This window comes from Penicillium bovifimosum (assembly GCF_028826915.1).
Source record: "Penicillium bovifimosum strain IBT 22155 chromosome Unknown utg000004l_segment0_segment0, whole genome shotgun sequence".
In the NCBI taxonomy this organism is placed as follows: Eukaryota; Fungi; Ascomycota; class Eurotiomycetes; order Eurotiales; family Aspergillaceae; genus Penicillium; species Penicillium bovifimosum.
Window position 1 is genome coordinate 432,246 of NW_026622713.1, and position 21,619 is coordinate 453,864.

The window sequence follows — 21,619 nt, forward strand, 5'->3', positions numbered from 1 at the left end:
GTACCGCAACACTCAGACCCCTCTAGGCTTCTTCAAGCTATGCCCGGGGTAATCCTAGATTTAATTGCATCATAGGTTGCTGAGTATGCCTTGCGCAGATATGGTGGCCTGTAAGTGAGTCATATACTCGACCATGGGAGATCTGGGGATTATGGGGGAACACAACGCTATTTTGGTCAAAAAAGCATATTGCCTCGACTTGAATGCCCATACTGCCGTACATACCTAACTGATATTGCTAGTTGCATGCTACATGCACGTGGCTTACACAGATAGTCAACGACGTCGAGGTGGCCTTTTCCCTTAGCCTTTACGGTCAGAACTATGGACCTACTAACAACCTAGGAAACTGTTACTCACATCGGCTACCACAGTATCTTGTAGATGCCGAATCTAGGCCAGGCGGAAGCCCTGATAAAATACCAAAAAAGGAATAGCCAAAACAAATCGCAGCTTCAAACCGTGGAAATCGATATTTCTTATTCAGAATAGAGTTGTCACACTTGGCCTACCGTGGAACGTCGATATCGAGATGCCTGTAAAGGATAGCGAGGGCAATCTACTATGACAACTCATTCGGAGTCGCCGAGTAAATGATTTGCATCATTGCATGGAAGCTTTTTGTCTTTGTCTACATTGCCACTTTGAGTGAACAGCCCTCATGATCGGGGTCATATTGCCCACCTGATACATTGGATCACCGGTATGTGGGGTATTAATTTCATCCAACCTTCTGTTTACGGGGTAGAAGTGAGACTGTTCTAAGTATTCGTTTTGAAGAGCATAGAGCATACTGGGTAATTGATGTCATTTCATTTTGATAGCTAACAACTATATCCTTGCCACATAGTTCGTCTAGACCATGTCACCTCTATATAGTCCCATCACCATGTATGCCTCTACTCGAATCACAGACAGATTATCGACCACGGAACGCCGGCTTCCGCTTCTCGACAAAGGCGCGCAGCGCCTCATACCGATCCTCTGTCTCGATGACACCCTCGTAAGCAGCATTCTCAGCCCGCTCACCAAGAGTCCAGGCATCAACAGCCTGCATCGCCATCTTGATAGCAATCGGACCACCTTCACAGATATCCAGCGCCAACTTGATACTCTCGCGGAGCACCCTCTCGCGCGCAACGCCCTCCTGCGCCTCTTCCTCAGGCAGCACCTCCACAAGCCGGTCACAAAGTCCAATAAAGTAGGCCTCAGGACCCGTCACCCGGCGACCGGTGAGAATCATATCGCGGGCGCGGTTGACACCGACAACGGCAGGGAGACGGTATGTGCCTCCAGCACCGGGGATGATGGCAAGACGAGTTTCTGGGAGGCCGACGGCGCTAGACGAGGCGAAGACGCGCATGTGCGTGCACAGCGCGAGCTCCAGGCCGCCGCCCAGTGCCATGGAGGAGACTGCGGAGATGGTGGGGATCTGGAGGGAGGCGAGGTTTTTGAATGTGCTGCGAAGCTTAAGAAGGAAGTCTTCGGTCCTGCCATTGAGGGTTGCATGGTTAGCTATGTTCGTGTATCGGGCACCGGGCAACGGGCATTGCATCGGGTGCAGGGGGCGCTTTCTCACTCAGCCTGGGACATCTTGGCGCGTTCTTTCAGATCTGCGCCGGCGCAGAATGCTGAGTCGGCGCTACTCGCTAGAACCAAGGCGCGGGTAGGTCCGTTGCCACCTTCCGCGGCGATGGCGTCCACATGCTTCGCGAGGGTGTCGAGCAAGTGCTTCGAGATCGCGTTACGGGCTTGGGGTCGGTTCAGCTGTAGTACGCGCACATGCCCTGAGCCTGGGGCTGGGATCTGCTGGGTCTTGATGACGTCTTCATCGGTGCTGGTGCTGTAGCGCGAGATGAAAACCCGGGTAGGCACTGCGGTCACCCGGAGGTGCGCAAGGGGAGCGGAGAGGCGGACGAGGCGCGTTGACATGACGGTTGCCATTGTGTAGGGGTCAATTTAGAGATTGAGTGGTATTATACTCAATCACGTATCAAGAAAGGGGAGAAGATGAGGTTGGCTCATTGAGAAGCTAAAAGTTATCCGGGTGAGGTTGTTCCCGGAGTTCGGGTGTGGGGAAAGCTCGACCTCAAGGCCGGCGATTGCCGAGCAACAGTACTGTGATACACGGGGTTGGTAAATGGGGTATCATGTAAATTTACAATGGACTAAAATACAATATTATATACACAGGACACTCATTGGCAATATTCTGCAACCTCCGCATCACTCGGCCAGTTCCAGCCTGTCCGGCTGACAAGGTCGTATGCCTCTGCGACCAGGTCCGACGGTACCCGCGTGTCGATCCGTGACTGTCGTCGTTCCAAGAACACTCTGATTGCCACAAGAGTCTGGCGCATCATTTTATCTCCATTTGAACGCTCGTCTGCGGCTTCTTTGAGCATATCAACTGACTGGCTCATCCATTGCAGCAGATGTAACAGCCCTTGATCATCCCCCACGGACCCCAAGGCCCGAACAAAGGCATGCAGCGTCGCAGGTGATGGGGTTTGCAGCATCGAGGGGACATTGAGCTGCGCATTAGAGCCATTCCCTGTTGCAAAGACACTTCGCTCTGCGTGCACCGAGGTCTTCGAGGCTGGGAGAACCAGATGATCGAACTGGTTCTTCAAAACATGCAGGCCATGCTGCAGTAAAGCGTCAACATCGTCGTCGCCTTCTTTTATGGCCTTAAGACGACGAATGCGAGCATTATGAATCAGCGAATAACTCTGTTCAGCAGTGCCAGGGTGCTTGAGGGCAGCATCAATGGCTTTTGGGAACGTCACACATAGGACACGGAATCCTTCCTCGCTGAGATTGATATCATGCTGTCGCATCCAACCTAATGCTTCGAGGGCTTGGTGCCATGAGAGTATGCGCGTAAGGCCTCGGCTCCTTGGTCCATGAGCCCTGTTGGGGCGTTCACGAGTTAGGGCAGACAAAATGTGGGTCCAGGTCGGGGTGTAAGGAGCTCGTCGCAATTTAGCCAATTGAATCGCATGCCACAAAGCCCTTGGATAGTGTTGACACCCTGGGTTCTCTTCAAGATATGCGAAAAGGTTTAACTTTGGACCAGTTAAACAATTGGAGGCTATCAGAGCCGGGAAACGCTCAGCTGCGAGAATATTTTGCTTGCCGATCTCAGGGCTGGCGATACCTGAGTGCATGCACAAGAATTTGATGAACGATCCAAACACCACGTCCGGGAATTCCTGGAAAGCATCAAGGTCCACCGTCTGGTAATCGCCAGGCTTAGCCTGTACGGTACAGAGCGCCGCAATTTGCGCGTCTGTCAAGGCACTGCATTGGAGATAATGCAGTCCCGATCGTAGAGAGGTTGCCGATTGAAGAAGCAAGCTCAAAAATCTCCCGGAAGGCCGAAGTCCTTGTGAGCACATATGGTCAAGGAGCTCATCCAAAGTCGGGGGTTCCGTGGCCACATAGATGATATCACGCGCAGAAGCTGGTTCAGGGTGGACCTCGCGGCCATCACCTGGCAAAACGTGACTCATTGAGTCAAAATTGTTTCTCATTGCGTTTCGTCGGTATATTAGCTTTTCGGCCATTGCAGCATAGATAGCACCCTTCGGAGGAAGACCTTGATCTTCGTATGAGAGAAAGCATGCCCAGGCCTCACGGACAGTCCTCGTGGAGCGAATTCGGGCCACCCAGATTTCATGATGGTTGGGGTCGGATCCATTTTTGTCCGGTAAGGCCTGCGGTCGACGCATCATAGCCCTAGTTTGCACCGTCGGACTGCCATCTGTATCCCAGCCAGCCAAAATGGAAGATATATCCTCCCAAAGTCGATGAGAATATCCAGCGTCTTTCATTTGCGAAAGAACCTGCATCGCACGACTGAACATCCCTTCATTCCCGCGCTGCGAGTCAATTCCCAGTTTTTCTTCCTTCCACGGAGGCCATGACGGGGCCTTTAGTTCGGCAGACTGCCGCTCTTCGAATGTTTTCTTGTGAGCCAGTTGGACTGCGACGACTGCACGATATCCTTGTCTTGTGACAGGGAGGACAGGCTCGTGAGTGGCCATAGCTCGGAGGAGTTCGAATTGCGCTTGTTGTTGGATAGACGTTGAGCGATAAGGAGCGATGTTGGCCGGCAAGGAAAGCAACCAGAGACAGTCATTGAACTTGGCGGTCTTGACGCGATCATCATGTCGTCTCGCCAGTGTTGAAATATCTTTCTCATCCCTCACAACTGACAGAAAACGAGCAAATGCACGTGCAATAGTGAGAAGCGCTTGTGGCCACACGCGCCGAGCATGACGAATCAAGCGGACTACCAAAATCATGCAGGTGCCAGAGTCTATTACCGGACGGAAGTCCGCTAGGGACGGCTGATTATCATATTCAAAGCCTTGACCAGGGTCTTCTGTGATATAAAACGGCTGTCCGCTCATGAGATGTAGAGAGTGGATCAACAGCAAACGGAAAGTGTGGGAGTCGAGGTTCTGCTGTCTCAACAGAAAGAGCGGGATGAAAGGCGGAATGTTTGGACTACAAGCCCCGGACTTGGCTCGGTCCATTTCGAATGAGAAAAGCCGCAGCATAGCTTCGTGGGAGTTCCGGCTCTTCATAATCCAGGCCCAAGCAGTCACATCGGTAGCATCATAGCCACGCGACGTTAGATATGCACGGCTCGTCGATCGGAATACTTTTTGGAGTGCAATATCCAATTCTTTTTCCTGCTGATTACTCGAACAGAGTAACGGGTCGACATCTCGTATATACTCCCCAAGTATGACCGGCAGCGATGGCTTTTTTGGTCGACCAACTGTCTTCAACTCGCTGTGCGTCTGAGCTGCATATCTGGAGCCAGCCCGCTGAAGCCCCGCTGATGGACCAATATACCCAAGGGCATGACCACTGTTTCGCAAAGCTTTTGAAAGATATTCGGTAGGCTTCGGTTTCACTCTGATGGTGGTGGCTTTATCGGCAACCTCTTCCCTTTCAATTGAGCGATCCCCCAAAATTTGTGACCTCGTTGAGCATTGCGCGTGCAGTAGCGAATTGGATAGCTTTTCTTCGATTTGATTGTTTTCCGAGGATGGAGGATCAATTGAAATTGGCTCGAGCACATTAAGGAACGCTGTGGACTGGAGCGAACGGAAACTGCCTGGACTCGGGCTGAGGAAGTCGTTGCGCAAATATTGTAGGGACAAGTTGACGCCACAATGATATGTCTAGAATAAATCAAAATCATCAGCACTGTACTCTTGTCAATAGAGTCAAGCAATAAGTACATTCGATAGAGCTCTATTGGGCAGGTATGCTCTTAGCCGCGATACTCCCGAAAGGCTTCGGGCATGCTTGAAAACTGATGACATCCATGAACGTAGTCATGGGTGAAAGTGCCTGAACGCCACAGACCCATTCAAAGCTCAAAGAGTAATCGGTCTGGTGTCACTGTGAGGGATGAGGTAGGGTTAGTTACTGCGTAGGAAAATACGCGTTAACTCCGGCAGAAATTGAGTGCACGTGATGATCGTCAGAATGCGCGCCATCCCGAAAAGCGCAGCCCGTGAACGTCTTTCTCCAGCAAAACAGAAGAACACAACCTCATTCCTTCGAGGCTTATTGCATTGATCATTCTTCTGAATCTTCGATTTATATTGATGATTTTGATCACTTCATATCTACTGCTTTTGTTGTGGTGACGTGAACCTTCTTCTTTTCTGCCCTCGCTCTTCGCGACTCCATCGTCCCTAAGGATTGGGCTTCACGCCCTATCATCGAGACTACTCGAACCCCGATTCCTCCTTGAACCGAGAACCAACCCCAACACTGGATAACCAGTAAATATTCAATTTCTGGTCGCCTTTCCTGGATCTTTCCTTTCAGCTTTCTCATTTGTGGACCCATCCTGTTCCCATTGGAGGGGACCGTGTTAGAATAAGTATCGCCAACCTTGAACCCGCCCGACTTCGCAACAATGAGTGCAGACGAAACTCCAGACGCGACCCCTATGTTCGCCACAAACGGCGAAGGCCTTCCTGACCCTACCGCAACTACTGGAAAACGGAAGCGCTCCACTCAAGAAGACAAACCGAGCACGGATTCCAGTGCCTCTGCCGCACGCGATCGAGTAAATTTACATGAATCTCTTCGCAGCCTCGTTGAGCTTTTGTTGAAGTAAGTTTATTTAGTATTGACGATTCTGGGTCTTCTCGCTAATCATCAACAGACATGACACCGAGCTCCAACTCCTGTCCTGTCCTTTCCCAAGTACAACCACCAAGCCTCGGACGAAGCGCGCAAAGGTTTCCGGTGATTCTGAAACGTCCAATATACGAACACGCGTCAATGCGGACAAATACAATACACTTCAGGAATTCCTGTCCGATATCGAAAGAGCATCAGCTGCTGTAATTGAACGCAATCAAACCCCGCCTCATGGCGCGACAGACGACGGCTCGCCTCTGACGGAGGTGGTCAACCGCATCGCAGCATTCAAAAAGCACATGAACAGCTTAATCGGCCAGTCGTTCATCAACCAGGCCGAGGTCAAGACCGAGGCCGTTGAAGACGATGCCGACGAATCGGCAGAACGTGACGCGATCAACATCTGCCCGCGAGAGGATAAGCCGGCCTTGACACTATTTGGGAATCCAGCGAATCCCAAACAACTGTTCTCGAGTCTTCAAAAATCGGTGAAGGTGCCGTTGCAATCCGAATCGGGGCCTGCGAAGTTTATTGAGGTGCAGGAGGAGCTGCGTGAAGTTGCCTTGCCTAATGGCATCTCAGCCACCAAGGTTATCCCTTACAATCTCGATGCATCGCAACTCCCAAAGCGAACATTTGGGGAAGTGTTCGCACCACGTGAGACATTGCCCAAGCTGGAACCTCCCCGCAAACGACCTCATCCCGCTACTTCGGCCACATGGTTGGATCGATTTGACGCCGCCTTCGATGTCGGCACATTCCTAGGAGACCGCAGCAATTATTGTCTAGCGTCTCTACCCACAACCGACTGGCTTCATTATGGATCGGTCACAGCGTCACCGGCTTTCTGGGACCGTGTAGAAAATCAGAGTGCTGAGGCAGATATTGTTCACAGGCATGGCGATCCTGCGCTTTGGACTGGTCCGGATTCGTCTGCTTTCCAGGGTGTATTCTCGTCATTTGCGCCGACTTACGACAGCTCTAACGCAATTGTTCAGGCTGCTTCAAAGAACATGGTTTGGTGGGGTCGACGAGGTGCGAACCGTCTGAACAAATTGCTGTCGGTCCCTTTGGAAAGCGGCGCGGAAGAAGCCGCTGCGCAGAACGAGACGCAAACTGCCCAGCCTGGGAACATTGGTGAACTTGATGAGAGCATCTTGGATGAAATGGTTGCCTCATTCAATGCCGAAGACTTTGCCAGGAACGTTACCGACCCCGACACGTCTGGCGAGGTCGACCTAGAATCCAAAGATATCAAAGATACCCTTCAAGAAATCTCGGAATTGCTTGACACTCTCAGTTCTTATCAACGAATCCGGAGTTTCAAACTCCCGGCCGACCTCCAACCGCCTGGTCCCCCCATCCCTGAGTTGAATGAACCTCTTGGTCTTGATCTGGGTGACGTGAACACACCCTCTGAGGCTGAGACTCTTGTGTACGAGACGCTCAAGTCCAGCCTCGCTGCAATCATCAGTAACCTGCCACCATATGCAGTTGCTAAATTGGACGGCCACCAACTCGCTGAATTGAACATCAGCCAAAAAATTCTCGTTGACGCTCCGGACTATAATGGTACGATGGAGAAGGATGATTACACTTTATCACAAGAGCGGGCTGCAGCATTGATTGCGGCAGCCAATGCCGCGAATCGGACCTCGACACCCTCTGCTTCACGGCATAGCAGCTTCCAAGGCTCTCACGGTGGCTACAACCAACGTGCCTTTGCTTCCAACGCGCGTGCTCCGCCGCAAACAGGTTTCCAGGTTACACCTCAGCACCCACGACAGCCCTCTGTGCCCGGCACATACACGCATGCATATGGCGCGGGTCGTCCGCCAAGCACGCCCAGTCAGCGTCCAGCTACCGCCACCCAATATGCTCCTATAAACCCTCAATACAGTCAAGGCAGCCCGGCTCCTCCATACCAACGGCCCGCTTCCAACGGATATGCCCAAGTGTCCCCGCAGCCCTACACACCACGGCCCGGGCAGCCAGGAGCATACAACGCCACACCACAGGGACGTACGCCATATGCTACTGCGACCGCTAACCAGCGATCTTCGTTCCCAGGCCAAACCCCCACACAAGGCTATTCCAACTCTGCTGCCAATGCTACATACTCTCGCAGCGCCGCGGAACAGGCGGCACTAATGGATCGGAACAAGGCACAACTGGCAGCCCGCCAGGCCCATCACAGCCCCACGCCTCCCCAGCCTCTGGATGCTCGTGCCTCCCAAGAAGGCAGTTTAACGCCAGGGAAACAGAATGGCACACCTCTTTCGACATAGGTTCCGTCTCTGTTCTTATATTTTCTCGCTCATTCCAGCACGTGGTGTGCAAAGAACAAAAGCGTCTATCTTTGAACTGGAACAACCCTCCGGATTCTTTCTTCCATACTCGACTTGCTACTATATTGGGTATTGCATTTTTCTTCGCTTCTTTTCTTCAATTCACCCCTTCGGGATGTAATACACATCACCGACTTTTTCTTCTTCTTCCCTGTGTTGTTAACGAACGACTTTGTATGAATCTTTGGTTGGTGTGGTGTTGTATTATGGGAGCGATTGGCGTGGATGGTTTTTTATTCTTAAGACGGGTTAGCCTGGGTGTATAGGCTGCCATCGCGATACATGTCTTGCTAAGAGGTTACTGCTTTTTGTTTGGATTTACTGCAAAATCATCCTTATATGCTGCATATCCGACGTAGTCTCACGATCACGTAGGATTTAAGACTCGCTCAAGTGAACCATGTTGCAGCGAAAGCTTGCAACTGGTAAAATCATATCTTACGAACACATTGCACGACCTCAATGTGCAAATGTCCAAACATAGACCAAGGCCTTCAGTACCCCGTAACCCTCGCTACCTTAATCCGCTATCTCAATTCGCATCTCCAATTGCATACCTAGATACCCTTCGACAAGACAAACCACAACCAAGGATGGTATACCGTCTCATCATCCACGGGATCCAAAATAATAGGCAGATATCTCGTAATCCATTCTTCATACAGCACGTCATCAAAAGCGTCCGGATTCACCCTGACGCGATGCGCCTTGCAATACTCCCAGTAAGCAGGATACCAGCCCGCCTGGCCCCAATCAATAACAGCCACTACTTTCGGATTTGGCCCGGACGATAACATGATATTGGGCGGCACGAGGTCGTCATGCGTGAAGACCACGGGCACATCCCCGTCAATCTGGATATAGCAGCCTTCCTGGAATTTCTGCACGGCATCTGCGCCGTGGAATGGGCCGGCTAAGTTGCGGTGAGAGGATAGAAAGACTTCGTTTAGAGGTTAGTTATTCAGGCTACCTACGGTACATTAGCAAAATAGTTTCTCGATGAATTCGAAATCACTTAACCCAAGTAAAGGTCTTGGTAGGGCTGTTCCAAAGATCTTCAGGCCTTGACCATGCCATTGAGCTCTTGACAGACAGCCGCTCTCTCTTCATCGTTCAAAGAACCCCATCTTTGCTCCAAAGTTTCGCCCTTTATCAAAGACATGTAGATAAATACCTGCCCACCGTCTTCGGTCCATCCAAATACCTCAGGAACTGGTACTTTGCCTCTCAATTGCTTGTATACCATATGTTGGGTCTCGGCCTCGACAACGGTTGTGTTGGCTCTATATTTGACAAACAGGCCCAGCGATGGATACTTGATAGGCGGGGGTCGGTTGAACCAGTTACCCCATTCCTTGACTGCCTCCTCGTTGTCGGCTCTCACCTCGGCCGGTGTAGGGAGTGTAGATGTCTGATGCTCTTTGAAAAAGCTGGAGTCGGGAATGGTTGTTATGTTGGGGCTGTCGCCGCTGTCGTCAAGGCCGCCTTCAACACCCGTCATCTTTGAGATAATACAGGTGAAGCAGGGGTCTCGGCGGTTATGCCCTCCTCGTCTATGTGATGATCATGTGACGAGCAAACGATATCTACACAGTAGAGCAAACGACAGAGGAAAGAGCAAGGCAGAAGAACTTACTGTGTAGAACATAGTTAACTAACCACTACCTTAGTTCTTAGGAAACTACCTCTTTGTTCCTTCTGGTAACAATCTATCTGCCCTTTCCCATGAACCAATCGTCCAAACGCCACCTCTGTCCAAATTCCCCGACTAAGCCAAGTACATAGCATTCCGAATCTGAGAACATGACTGCAATCCCAATCAAAGGAAATAGAAAATAGAAACCCATATCACATCACGTAGCCATACATAGCCAACGAACCAAAGAAAAGAAGAAACAAGTCAAGGAAATTCGTCACTCATAAGATAGCTCCAGCATTGAACCCTAAGGAATGAACATAGCGGCCAAAGTCATGAACCCAAAATATCTGCAACAGCGTCAGTAAACCGATCACGCCTTTAGTATACCAAAAGTCAAGAAAACATACATCATAGCACATCTCCACCCATCTTTCGAATCAACCAATCTATCAATACCAGCCGAGTAATTCGCCGCAATAGCCGAAGCAGCACCACCAACAACCGTGACGACAACGAGACGGCCCGAGAACTCGGAAATCATGCTGAAGGCCAGCAGTGGCAGGAGGAGGGCACAGGAGGCGATGATGATGGCGATGTAGACTGGAGCCGTTGTGGTGGAAGGGGCGAGACGGGGTGTTAGAGAGACGAGGTCGGTGTCGTGGATTAGGAAGCGGGTTTCGATGCCGGCTATGGGCTTGTTCTCTCTCATCCAGGTGCGGTAGCTGGTTATGTCGTGGTTTGAGGCGGGGGGAAGGGTTTTTAGGACTTTGCTGTAGGCTATGAGGGCGGTGTCTGGTTTGGTTAGGAGGTTTTGTATTTTCTTGAGAGAGAGAGAGAGTAGAGTGGGAGGGCATACTATATTGCTCTGTCTTCTGGATCAACGCACTCATTAAATCCATGCGGCGGTAATGTAGAGATGAGTAGACCTGGGCCTGGGCATCGCGGCGGCGTGAGGCTGGTAATGGCTTCGTGCCTTCTTGTTCGGCTGTGCCGATTCGATGCAGTTCCTCGTATTCATCTAGAGTATGTAGGTCTTCTTCCATCTGAGAGATTTCGTCTTGGAGGTGGAGGAGGACGCGGTGGTTGACGGTTTCGAAGCGGCGGTAGAGGGGTGGGAAGGCGCCGGTTTCTTCGGAGGCGGATTTTGTCAGCTGCGAGGCTAGGAGCCCATATCCGGATGAGACCTGCGAGGCACTCGAGTCTCTTCTTTTGGTTGGTGTGGTGCGGTGGAGACTATCCTCTGGGCTTCTTGGGGGAGATGGTGGTAGCGGTGGTCTGTGGATACCGTCGTCTCTGGATGGTTCATAGTATGTTTGTGGGCGAGACAGTGCTAGATGGTCTTTTGCTGGAGGGGACATGTCTCCGGTTGAGATTGGGCTTGGCTTTCTGGCAGGCTGTTTCTTGCGGGAGACCAACTGATTGCTTGTAGCAGGTGTGGCCTGGGGCTTTTGCGGTTCTGGATTTTTGGACCCTAGTGGAGAGGATTGCGTAGCTTTCTTTGGGGTATTGCCTCCTGATACCAAAACGCCATGCGGGACGGTGTTTGAACGTGGTTTGGGAGACTGGATCTTCGTGCTGGTCCTTACAGGGCGTGGAGGTTCTGGCTCCTCCTCGGATTCGGACGAGGACTCAGACGAGGACGATGAGTCCGACGAAGATTCATTCTCTTCCAGGAATTCAAAGACATTAGGCACGCTCTTGGCCGGCTCTGCGGGTTTCTGTGGTGGATTCTCAGGAACAGCAGCCGGCTTTAGGGCTTGACTAGATCCGTTGGCCTGTGAAGGTGAACTGTCGACAGTCTTCGAGCTTGCGACGGATCCAGCTGGTGCACCATTATTGCTGGACACCAATGAGAATGTCCTCTTTCTTCCATCCTTCTTAGTCTTTCTAGTGGGCGGCATGGTGATCGGAGAGCTTCAGAATCAACCGGCTCATACCTCAAATACAGATATCAAATAAGGCCATGCCCTAAGGAAGATGAAAGGAAAGGACATGGAAATGAATCACAAAGATACAGTCGCAATGGGATTATGCGCATGGGAACCCGAGGCATGGCCTAGGGGGGGGGTGGAATTCCAGGTCTCAGGTCAAGTTGATTGTCGCGGAATCCAGGGGTACGCTGAGGAAGGATGAACGATAGATAGGATAGTTGTGATATCTCCAATTTCCCCGCGAATTCCTCCAAGCATGTCCAAGATAGGGGGAGTATGGAGCCCTGAGGCCGTCAAATGGTTATTATTATATTCGAACCCGCACGTCAGCACAAGGTTAGAACTGGCGTCAGCTGGGCGCTGAAGACGAGCCCAAGGTTATGCTTGTCAGAATGGAGTCTTGTCATTCGTCACACGAGGCAGTCCGGGTACAATCTGAAGCAAATTGGAAGCGCCGATGGCTTTCAGATCGACAGCCAATGACAATAGTATCGCAAGGAGAACCTTGTATCCCTGTCGAGGGTGTAGTCTGGGGGATTATCCTCTTAAAATCCAGGATCAGAAGATAAAGCGGAAGAGCGTAACCTTTGCCGAAGTGCAGGACAACATTCTGGACACATCAATAGAGTGGGCCAAAGTGGACAAATCAGACCTCGGCCTGCATGAGATGTGGTGTAAGAGAAGTTAGAGGATGCACACAGCATGTACCACCGTAGATTATGCGCTGGTCGATCTTCGCGCCTTGCGTCCAGTGGCCCAGCCATCTGGCGGTCTAGCGAAGTCTACTGCGTACTGTAGTGAGGGGAATGTGATGCGACACTCTCGACTTGACACATTGCCTGCACCCATATTCCATGCATAAAGCAAGCATCTTAGCATAGGGCCTGCTCAAGTGTCATGTATTGGTGTAGAGATGGCGTTCGATGGAATGGAAGTGGGAGATGAGAGAAGTTGGGACAATCAAACACATGAATCAGCAAGTAAATACAACCTTCTAAGCTAAATATACGACCCTTCTCTAGTTATAGACAATCCATGGATCCATGTAATCATGTAACTAACTTAATTCCTCCTGCTAGTTAACTATCCTCCGGGAACTGTTGAGTGTTATCGATGAAGTCACAGATCGCCAAGTCCCCGAGAGGCTGCGGCGAGAGGCAGCTTTCTCCGAGATTGTCCAACCTCCCCACCTACACATCACTGAACTCTCCCAATCTCCCACATGCTCCGGTCGCTCGGCAGCGGTACGCTCCGCTCACTCTGCATTCGACGGAACCGCTCCCTTCCGCGCGCCTTCTCCTCCGCAACCCGCTATCTCGAACCCCCGGCCGCAGATCGTGTACCAGATCGCGTACCCCTCCGTAAACAACTCAAACAAGAAGCCAAAGCGCTTCGGTCGCATAAAAGACAACGCAAGGAGACTGCGGAAGCATCGAAGGAAGAATGGGAATTGACAGTTGGTGTGGAGATCCACGCGCAATTGGACACTGAGACCAAATTATTTTCCCGTACGCCCGCACATACCCTACGCTTCATGCTCGAGACTACGAAGCATTTTCTCACAAATGAATAGGAGCGTCTACTTCGACTAGCGATGTCCCCAATTCCAACCTTGCATTGTTTGATCTGGCGTTTCCGGGAAGCCAACCGGTTGGTGTCTATGGTTGACATGAGATAGTTCGAGGCTGATATAGGCTGATAAACAGGTGTTCCAAGCCGCCATCCTCTTACCGGCCATTCGGGCTGCCCTCGCGTTAAATTGTGAGATACAGCCCGTTAGTCGGTTTGATCGGAAGCATTACTTCTACCAAGATCAGCCGTCTGGGTATCAGATTACACAATATTATGGTAAGCCATTGCCTTGGTCTTACACCTTGAATGATATTAACTCCCTCTAGAACCATTTGCACGGAACGGCTATGTCGACCTATATGATTACGACGGTATTGCGCCGGAGGACGGTGAACGGGTCCGCATCAACATTAAACAAGTTCAACTGGAGCAGGACACGGCCAAATCCCAAGAGTATTCACCCACGACACAACTTCTCGACTTCAACCGTGTCTCCCACCCTCTGATTGAGATCATCACCATGCCACAAATTCACACTCCCGAAACGGCGGCAGCATGCGTTCGGAAACTACAAGCTATTGTCTTATCGTGCGGTGCCGTGACGACGGGAATGGAGCTGGGCGGTCTTCGTGCAGACGTCAACGTTTCGGTCCGACGCCGGGGTGAAGCACCTGGGGAACATCAGTACGATGGGATCAGCGGGCTGGGCCAGCGTACTGAGATCAAGAACCTCAGCAGCTTCAAAGCGGTGGAGGACGCCATCATTGCCGAGAAGAACCGTCAAATCGAGGTGCTCGAGAGCGGCGGTGTTATCGAAGGCGAGACGCGCGGATGGGCCATTGGCAGCTCTGAAACCCGCCGACTACGCGGTAAAGAAGGCTCAGTCGACTACCGCTACATGCCGGATCCTGATATTCCACCGTTGATCATTGGCGAGGACCTGCTCTCCAGCCTCAAGGACACGCTGCCCACAGCGCCCGACGCACTTCTTACCCTGCTCGTCGGATCCGAGTTCAATCTGCCCATCGAGGATGCCAAACCCCTCATCGAGCTAGACAATGGAGCTCGCCTCGAGTACTATCACGATGTGGTGGACATTCTCCGCAGTCTGCAGGTTGACCAAGACGACAAAACGCGCGCCAGTCTCCTACGGGTGGCCAGCAACTGGGTGTTACACGAGCTCGGAGGTCTCGTGGCCAAGCATGATCGGGCATGGGATACAGAGATTGTTCCAGCCCGGTCCTTGGCCCATCTCATTGACCAGCTGCAGCGGAATCTGATTACTGGCCCGACAGCCAAATTGGTGCTGGCCACCATCTTCGACGGGGACCGTCGACCGGTGCCGCAACTTCTGGAAGAAGAGAATCTCCTGCTGCGGCCGTTGTCGCGAGAGGAATATGTGGCGCTGGCAGAGTCGGTCATTGCCATGAATCCGCAGATGGTCGAACAGATCCGCAGTAAGAACCAATTGGGGAAGTTGGGCTGGTTCGTGGGACAGATGATGCGCACTGGTGAAAAGGGTCGGGTGGAGGCGCCCAAGGCAGAACAAATCCTCCGAGAGTTGATCTTATCTTAGCGGTCTTAGTATACGACCTTATGTACTTATAGAGTCAATGATACCCTTGACTGGACTTGGCGATCCCCATAGTGTTGCGTATTATCCCCCTACTAGTACTACTGCGTAAATACCACCTCATGCGCCCCAAATTCCAAAACCAGCTCGGAAATGAATGTGAGCGAATTCCCCTCCACTCGCTGAGTAGAACGGTCAAAGCAAAGTGGGACAAATGGCCCTAAGGAGGGTAGGTAGGGGGTCGCTCTCCTGGACCTGTACTTAAGGGAAGTGATGGAGATCCAGCGGAGTCACTTTGATCGCTAAAAGCAGTTTTTAGCGACTTCGACAACCACGCCAGGAATGAAAGCGCGGCCCCGGTTGAACTCGGGGGAATTGATCTCAGACATTCGAAACATTTAAGAAACAATCTTTCTCCTGAATTCTTCTTCTTTCATCAAGTTGAGAGAAAAAGAAAAGAGAAAAGATTTGCATCGATCTTATCAAGCCCACCTTTTATCTTATCTATCGCATCCCATCAGTTGAACAGATCCCTCACTCTCCTACTTGACATACACAATGACGTCTCCTTCAACCATCAAGTCCCGCTTCCTCTCACACCCAAACCAACTCGGCGTCGTCGCCGTCGGTTTCAATGGCGGCCAGGTACATCCAACCCCCGAATCCAGTCATAGAATGAAAAAAACTAACGCCTCGCAGTGCAAGAAAGGCGTCGAAGCCGCCCCAATGGCCCTGATTGAATCAGGCCTCCTAACCCAACTCCGCGAGGACCTAGACTACGAAGTCCATCACGACGACACAGTCCACTACTACGAGCGCGACATCCCCGCCTCCGACCCCGACCACCGCGGCATGAAGAAGCCTCGCGCCGTCAGCGCCGTGACCGAGAAGCTCAGTTCGCAGGTCTACGACTACGCCAAGGAGGGCAAGTTCGTGCTGACTCTGGGCGGCGACCACTCGATCGCCATCGGCACCGTCTCGGGTACCGCCAAGGCCATCCGCGAGCGTCTGGGCCGTGAAATGGCTGTGATTTGGGTCGATGCTCACGCCGATATCAATATCCCCGAGACGAGCGGAAGTGGCAATATCCACGGTATGCCGATGGCGTTCTTGACTCGGTTGGCGAGGGAGGAGAAGAAGGATATCTTTGGTTGGTTGCAGGATGAGCATATTGTCAACACGCAGAAGCTTGTTTACATTGGTTTGCGCGATGTCGATCGTGGGGAGAAGAAGCTCCTAAGGGAGAATGGTATCAAGGCGTTTAGCATGCACGATATCGACCGGTATGTCTTCGTTTTCACCTGGTGTGGTTTGCAATCGCTAATGTGTCTTTTGCTTTTGACAGACACGGAATCGGTCGCGTCGTCGAAATGGCCCTCGCTCACATCGGAAATGACACTCCCATCCACCTGTCCTTCGATGTCGATGCCCTGGACCCCCAGTGGGCCCCCAGCACCGGCACACCCGTCCGTGGTGGACTGACACTGCGCGAGGGAGACTTCATCTGTGAAGCTGTGCACGAGACGGGCAATCTGATTGCCATGGACTTGGTCGAGGTGAACCCCAGCCTGGAGGAGAAGGGAGCATCGGAGACCATCCGCGCGGGGTGTTCGTTGGTGCGCAGTGCATTGGGTGATACTCTTCTTTGATGTTCTTGTACTCTTTAAAAGGGGAGATGAAAAGGAGGAGATAATAAAGAGTAGATGCGAATTAATATGAGTGGGTGACCGAGTAAATACTAAAAAAGAGCACTAAATCCCCTGCCACCTCAATTTCGCAACCCCTCCTGCAACCTTTGATTTCCTTTTCTTTTTATTCTTTCTTCGTAAATATTTCTCTAATTCCCCGCGACTTGCACCTTTGTACATATATCCACGTCGCACCACCAGGACTCAGTGCGCCCAGTGCGCCCAATGCGCTGTTCACTACCACACGCCTCACCACAATCCCGCTCGGATTGGGACTCACCATTCCACCAAGCACACAATTACGGGCATCCAGACCTGCATCGGGCCTCAAGTACCGGAGTATCCAAGACCAAAGCTAGCTATAAAGCGCAGCCCATCTCGCAACGAAGCCTCTCTTTACTACAGCAACAACCACAACAACACAACAACAGCAACACAACTCTCTCTACAACAACACAATATCACCAGCACATCCAAACTCCCAAACCCGAACCCGATACTGATACCCACAACAAACACAATGGCAGTCAGCAAGCGCCAACCACCACCGCGCTACTACCACTGGCCAGAACTCCAACTGAACATCTGGATCATGATCGTTCTCTCATGCAACGCGACTTGTCTAGGGATATTTGCCTGGTTTATGGATATACAAGCGCAAATGCATCTCGGGACGCCTTGGTAAGTACTTTTCTTCGCATTCATTCCCGGTCCGAACTATACACCTGTATACACTATACAGATTCCACAAGATACAGTATACTAAGAGAAGAATAGGCTCTTCCCCTACATGGTAACAACCAGCGCCCTAGGGGTAATCTTCATATTCCTCATGATAACGCTCTCAATACGGAAATTCCTCTTACCAGGCGTGATAATCATTGGCAGTTTCATCCTGTGTGTGCTGTGGTTAACAGGTCTGATTGAGACGTCCTTGCAGCTGTACGGCGTTGTCGGGAATGTGAATGATAATTGTCGGAATTATGTGGAGGATAATCAGGCTTGGGGGAATAATATTAATACTCTTGCTTGGTTGACGCAGAGTACTATTTGTGAGTTCCGTTCTTTTTCCTTGCTGCGACTCTGATATGGATCATATGGGATGTGAACTGATGGTGTGGCTAGGCAATTGCTGGAAGTCGGCGTTTGCGCTGGAGCTCGTTAATACTATCTTTTATCTTTGGATGATGATTATGTCGTGGCAGGTTAATCGGGATGTTTGGGATTGAGGATTTGGTCTTTTGGTTTGCATCTTGAGGCGTTGGTAGATAGCATTTGGTTTTGAACTACAGGTTGATACTTCACATCTCGAATTCCTACAAGCTCAAGGACCTTGTACGTAGATAGAATCCTGTCAGTAACATTTACTAAGATATGTAACATAATAAGCCATAACGCCGTCGCTAGATGCCAACGCATTGCAACCGCACACATAAAACATAGAATCCAAGTGACTACCCATTCTCGGCAGCAGTTTCCGCCTCCGCCTGAGAATCATAGCCACCGCCCTCAAAAGCCGCAAGCATTTCCCGCTCTAATTCATCGTCATCGTCATCCGGATCTTCAGGATATGAGTTCGGCACGCTGCTAGTCCCTGCAGTTTCAGAGTCAGACTCTTCATCGAGACCAGCAGGCTGTAGAAGATCCTGGGCCTTGTCGACGCCAGCAGCAGGAGCGGATGTGATTTCCCGTAGCTTGGTGTTACGCTCGTAAGAGCGTTTAATGCGTTGGGAGAGACGGGAGCCGGGTTTGTCGTGGTCGTCGTCTCCGGACTCTCCGGACTCTTCTTCGTCCCCGCCGCTATCCGTTCCATCGCCACGTTTGCGCTTCTTGGCTCCTGTCGATGACTCGTCTAGTAATGACTCGGTGTCGCTTTCGCTCTCGTCGTCGCTGCCCAGGAAGTCTTTCAGTTCGTCGTGCACGGCGGCTTGCTCGTCGGCGTCATACCCGACGGGTGACGTCTCGTCTAGACCAGACGCTTGGAAGATGTCCTCGGCGTCATCCTCTTGCGTCCACTGGGATCCGGTGACGTCCTCGTCCGTCGATGAAAGCAGGGAGGTCTCGAGCTCCAGCTCGGCTGGGGTGAGGGGTGCGCCTCGGTCGTCGGGGTGCAGATAAAGGAGGTAGGGCTCCTCGTCCAACTGTCTCCATTGGACCAGCGAGTCGACAAGCCATTGCGTTGTCACAATCTTCACGTTGGGGTAGCGGGTGGCTTCTCGTACTTTGGCGGTGCGGTTGCGGCCAGCCACGAGATGAGTTGTGCGGGCGTTGACTCTTGAAGAGATCGTCGCACCGAAACTCTTAGCCCAGAGAGAAATGTCGGCGTTTTGGAAGTCCATCCCAAGAGGGAGAACTCCCGAGAATACCAAAACGACTCCCCCAAGAATGCGCCGTTTGATCTGCGGCATGATGTCCTTGACATCCGGAACAAGCTTGAGATCCACATCTTTGTCTTTCGAGTGGACTTTTTCGCCCCTCAAGGCAGCAACCCGACCACCAAGAGCCAGAGTCCGCTTCTTGTCGTACTCTTCATAGAACTGTGAATGCACTTGTTCCAATCGGTTTTGCAGCTGGTAGAGCTCTTGATCGTGGTCCTCGAGTAAGTGATGTCGGTGTTTCGGATGTTCCTGGGCTTCATCAACGCTGGACGATGCTTCACTACTTTCGGCAATGTGATCCTCTGCGTCCAGTTCTTTTTGTTTTTGTAACAAAGGTCGATCCTCCACTTGGTGGAGAATTGTCTCCTCCTGTGCATCGGTCTGCTCCTGGAGGCTATCTCCACCTCCCATGGTCACAAGCTGTTCTAATGCCGAAACCCCCGTAGTCTCTTGGGTTTTACCATTGACATGATGCTCTTTCGTCTTTTCTGGAGCCTTGGCCTCGACAAGAGACTTGTCTGCTCCAATGTCTTGCTTCTTTGGAAGGAAACTCGAATTAATATCACCGATTCCAACGAAAAAGTCATACGGCGAGACCTTAATCAGATTGGGGCTCCAGCGCCAGATGTCACCACGGTCGTCGATAATCACCACCATCTTTGTGTCCACCGGGAACAACCGCTGGAGATCCTTGACGGTCAAACTTCCACTCTCGTCGCGACTAAGAATCCTGTCGCCGAAGAGCTTGCGAGTAGGATCGATGATGTCCACAATGTGCTGTGCATAAGCACGAGTACCCATGGTGTAGATGTGCAGCTCGTAGATCTCGGCCACGTTCTGCAGGAACTCTTCCAAACCTGGACGTAGCTTGATGTAGTACCAACATCCACGCATCCCGGGTCCATCGTCAATCAATTGGAACTGTCGCACATCCTTCACAGCTTCGTAGTTGGGGTTATTCTTATCCTCCCTCCATTCTCCGACTGTGGGATCAACAGTGGCGTGAATAATGGTTTGATCAAGATCCACCACCAAGGTCAAACGTCTCGATGAGAGTAGCCGACGCTTGGCGTCTTCTTCCACCCGGGTCGCTTCCCGTTCACTGACGGTAAGTGTGGTGTTATCATGCGTCATAGAAATCGGGGCGCGCATGGAATCCGTTGTCTCAGTGTTGTACGTGGATCTATTCACGAGCAAAAAGTCAGCGAGGCTCAAATCCCCGTTGTATAGGATATACATACGCAGTCATGTCCTTCCCGCACTCCGCGCAAAGTCCTCCGAACTGAATCTCGTGCGCGCAAGGTTCGTCGACGTCAACAACATTGACCCTATCACACAGTTAGATGACGGTTGTCAATGCAAAACATGAGGGGAAGGATAATCTCACGGGTCATCTAAAACATCTCCCTTTTGGATATGCCATTGCACGATCTCTCCATCAACAGTCGACTCAAATCTGGCCGGGAATTTGCGGAGCACCTCAACCTTATTCCCCAGACCGTCACCCTCGGTGACTTTCGTCTCGTAGGAATACCAGAAGATAGCCTCATCCTTCTCGACCGTGTCGCCAGGCTCTTTGAGCAACTTCGTCACGGTAATCGGGTAATGCAGGCTAGTGGGGAGACGGAGAAGCATCGTTGCTCTCGGTTCGCCCCCAGGCAGTGTATTGCAGTAATGCTCGGTTTTTTTCGCAGGTGTCCCACAAGACCCGTTTGTTTGTACTTTGTTGGCGCGTCAGAGGCGGACGTGTGTGGGTCGGAGTGATCGCGTGCGATTCCGGCTACGAAGCCATCACCGACACGCAACGCGTGTAGAGCAGGGTGGAATAGAGGTCTAGAGGTAGTAGCCTGGCCAATGACTCAGTGGGCCAGACGAATTCAAGAAAGGATTGGTTTAAGAAGCGATTTCCGCAGCGCGATGGGAGTCGCCACTACAAGGCGCGATTGATGAAAGAAACCCTTGCGCCTGGCACAACCTGGCGCGGAGGTAAGAGACAGGTCACACCCCAGGCGGGGATATCCGCATAAGTCTCGGAAGGGTGAAAGCTTTGAATGAAGAAGGCAGGCTTTGATCAAAGAAATGAGAAGCTCATTGAAGTTGTGCGGGGACTGGCTCGATCCGGGTCAGGAGCTACTTCGGCTTATGTCATACCGGTAGGTCCAGAAAACAGGTAACCAATTGCTCAGACAACGCTGATTGGCTGAAATATGATCACGTGGTTTACCTAGCCCAGTAACAGTCACTGTCAGCCAAAATATTTGGTCTGAGCAAGATTGGGCCCTACCTGGTGGAAATATCGCTCCAAAACAA

General features: G+C 51.5%; 9 protein-coding genes across 9 annotated transcripts; 4 read left to right on the forward strand and 5 right to left on the reverse strand.

Annotated features, from left to right (window-relative positions):
• Positions 1–919: 919 nt before the first annotated feature.
• N7515_004443 (putative mitochondrial methylglutaconyl-CoA hydratase (Auh)) lies at positions 920–1,944 on the reverse strand (the record flags this gene model as incomplete). Its single annotated transcript, XM_056665187.1, has 2 exons — positions 920–1,490; positions 1,580–1,944. 2 exons carry the CDS (start codon positions 1,942–1,944, stop codon positions 920–922), a joined length of 936 nt encoding a protein of 311 aa, XP_056522137.1.
• Positions 1,945–2,198: 254 nt separating this feature from the next.
• N7515_004444 (uncharacterized protein) lies at positions 2,199–5,345 on the reverse strand (the record flags this gene model as incomplete). The annotated part of the gene is made up of 2 exons (XM_056665188.1): positions 2,199–5,201; positions 5,262–5,345. The coding sequence occupies 2 exons, from the start codon at positions 5,343–5,345 to the stop codon at positions 2,199–2,201; spliced, it is 3,087 nt and encodes a 1,028-aa protein (XP_056522138.1).
• A 605-nt stretch (positions 5,346–5,950) lies between these two features.
• On the forward strand, positions 5,951–8,468 carry N7515_004445 (uncharacterized protein; the record flags this gene model as incomplete). Its single annotated transcript, XM_056665189.1, has 2 exons — positions 5,951–6,150; positions 6,203–8,468. 2 exons carry the CDS (start codon positions 5,951–5,953, stop codon positions 8,466–8,468), a joined length of 2,466 nt encoding a protein of 821 aa, XP_056522139.1.
• Positions 8,469–9,085: 617 nt separating this feature from the next.
• Positions 9,086–10,029, reverse strand: N7515_004446 (uncharacterized protein; the record flags this gene model as incomplete). Its single annotated transcript, XM_056665190.1, has 2 exons — positions 9,086–9,468; positions 9,711–10,029. 2 exons carry the CDS (start codon positions 10,027–10,029, stop codon positions 9,086–9,088), a joined length of 702 nt encoding a protein of 233 aa, XP_056522140.1.
• A 442-nt stretch (positions 10,030–10,471) lies between these two features.
• On the reverse strand, positions 10,472–12,068 carry N7515_004447 (uncharacterized protein; the record flags this gene model as incomplete). Its single annotated transcript, XM_056665191.1, has 3 exons — positions 10,472–10,514; positions 10,575–10,959; positions 11,024–12,068. 3 exons carry the CDS (start codon positions 12,066–12,068, stop codon positions 10,472–10,474), a joined length of 1,473 nt encoding a protein of 490 aa, XP_056522141.1.
• A 1,252-nt stretch (positions 12,069–13,320) lies between these two features.
• Positions 13,321–15,246, forward strand: N7515_004448 (glutamyl-tRNA(Gln) amidotransferase subunit PET112; the record flags this gene model as incomplete). The annotated part of the gene is made up of 4 exons (XM_056665192.1): positions 13,321–13,606; positions 13,672–13,748; positions 13,805–13,946; positions 13,997–15,246. The coding sequence occupies 4 exons, from the start codon at positions 13,321–13,323 to the stop codon at positions 15,244–15,246; spliced, it is 1,755 nt and encodes a 584-aa protein (XP_056522142.1).
• A 555-nt stretch (positions 15,247–15,801) lies between these two features.
• N7515_004449 (arginase) lies at positions 15,802–16,892 on the forward strand (the record flags this gene model as incomplete). The annotated part of the gene is made up of 3 exons (XM_056665193.1): positions 15,802–15,888; positions 15,943–16,526; positions 16,589–16,892. 3 exons carry the CDS (start codon positions 15,802–15,804, stop codon positions 16,890–16,892), a joined length of 975 nt encoding a protein of 324 aa, XP_056522143.1.
• Positions 16,893–17,451: 559 nt separating this feature from the next.
• On the forward strand, positions 17,452–18,160 carry N7515_004450 (uncharacterized protein; the record flags this gene model as incomplete). The annotated part of the gene is made up of 3 exons (XM_056665194.1): positions 17,452–17,612; positions 17,709–17,983; positions 18,057–18,160. The coding sequence occupies 3 exons, from the start codon at positions 17,452–17,454 to the stop codon at positions 18,158–18,160; spliced, it is 540 nt and encodes a 179-aa protein (XP_056522144.1).
• A 225-nt stretch (positions 18,161–18,385) lies between these two features.
• Positions 18,386–20,944, reverse strand: fcpA (protein-serine/threonine phosphatase; the record flags this gene model as incomplete). Its single annotated transcript, XM_056665195.1, has 3 exons — positions 18,386–20,492; positions 20,551–20,637; positions 20,697–20,944. 3 exons carry the CDS (start codon positions 20,942–20,944, stop codon positions 18,386–18,388), a joined length of 2,442 nt encoding a protein of 813 aa, XP_056522145.1.
• Between the last annotated feature and the right edge of the window lie 675 nt (positions 20,945–21,619).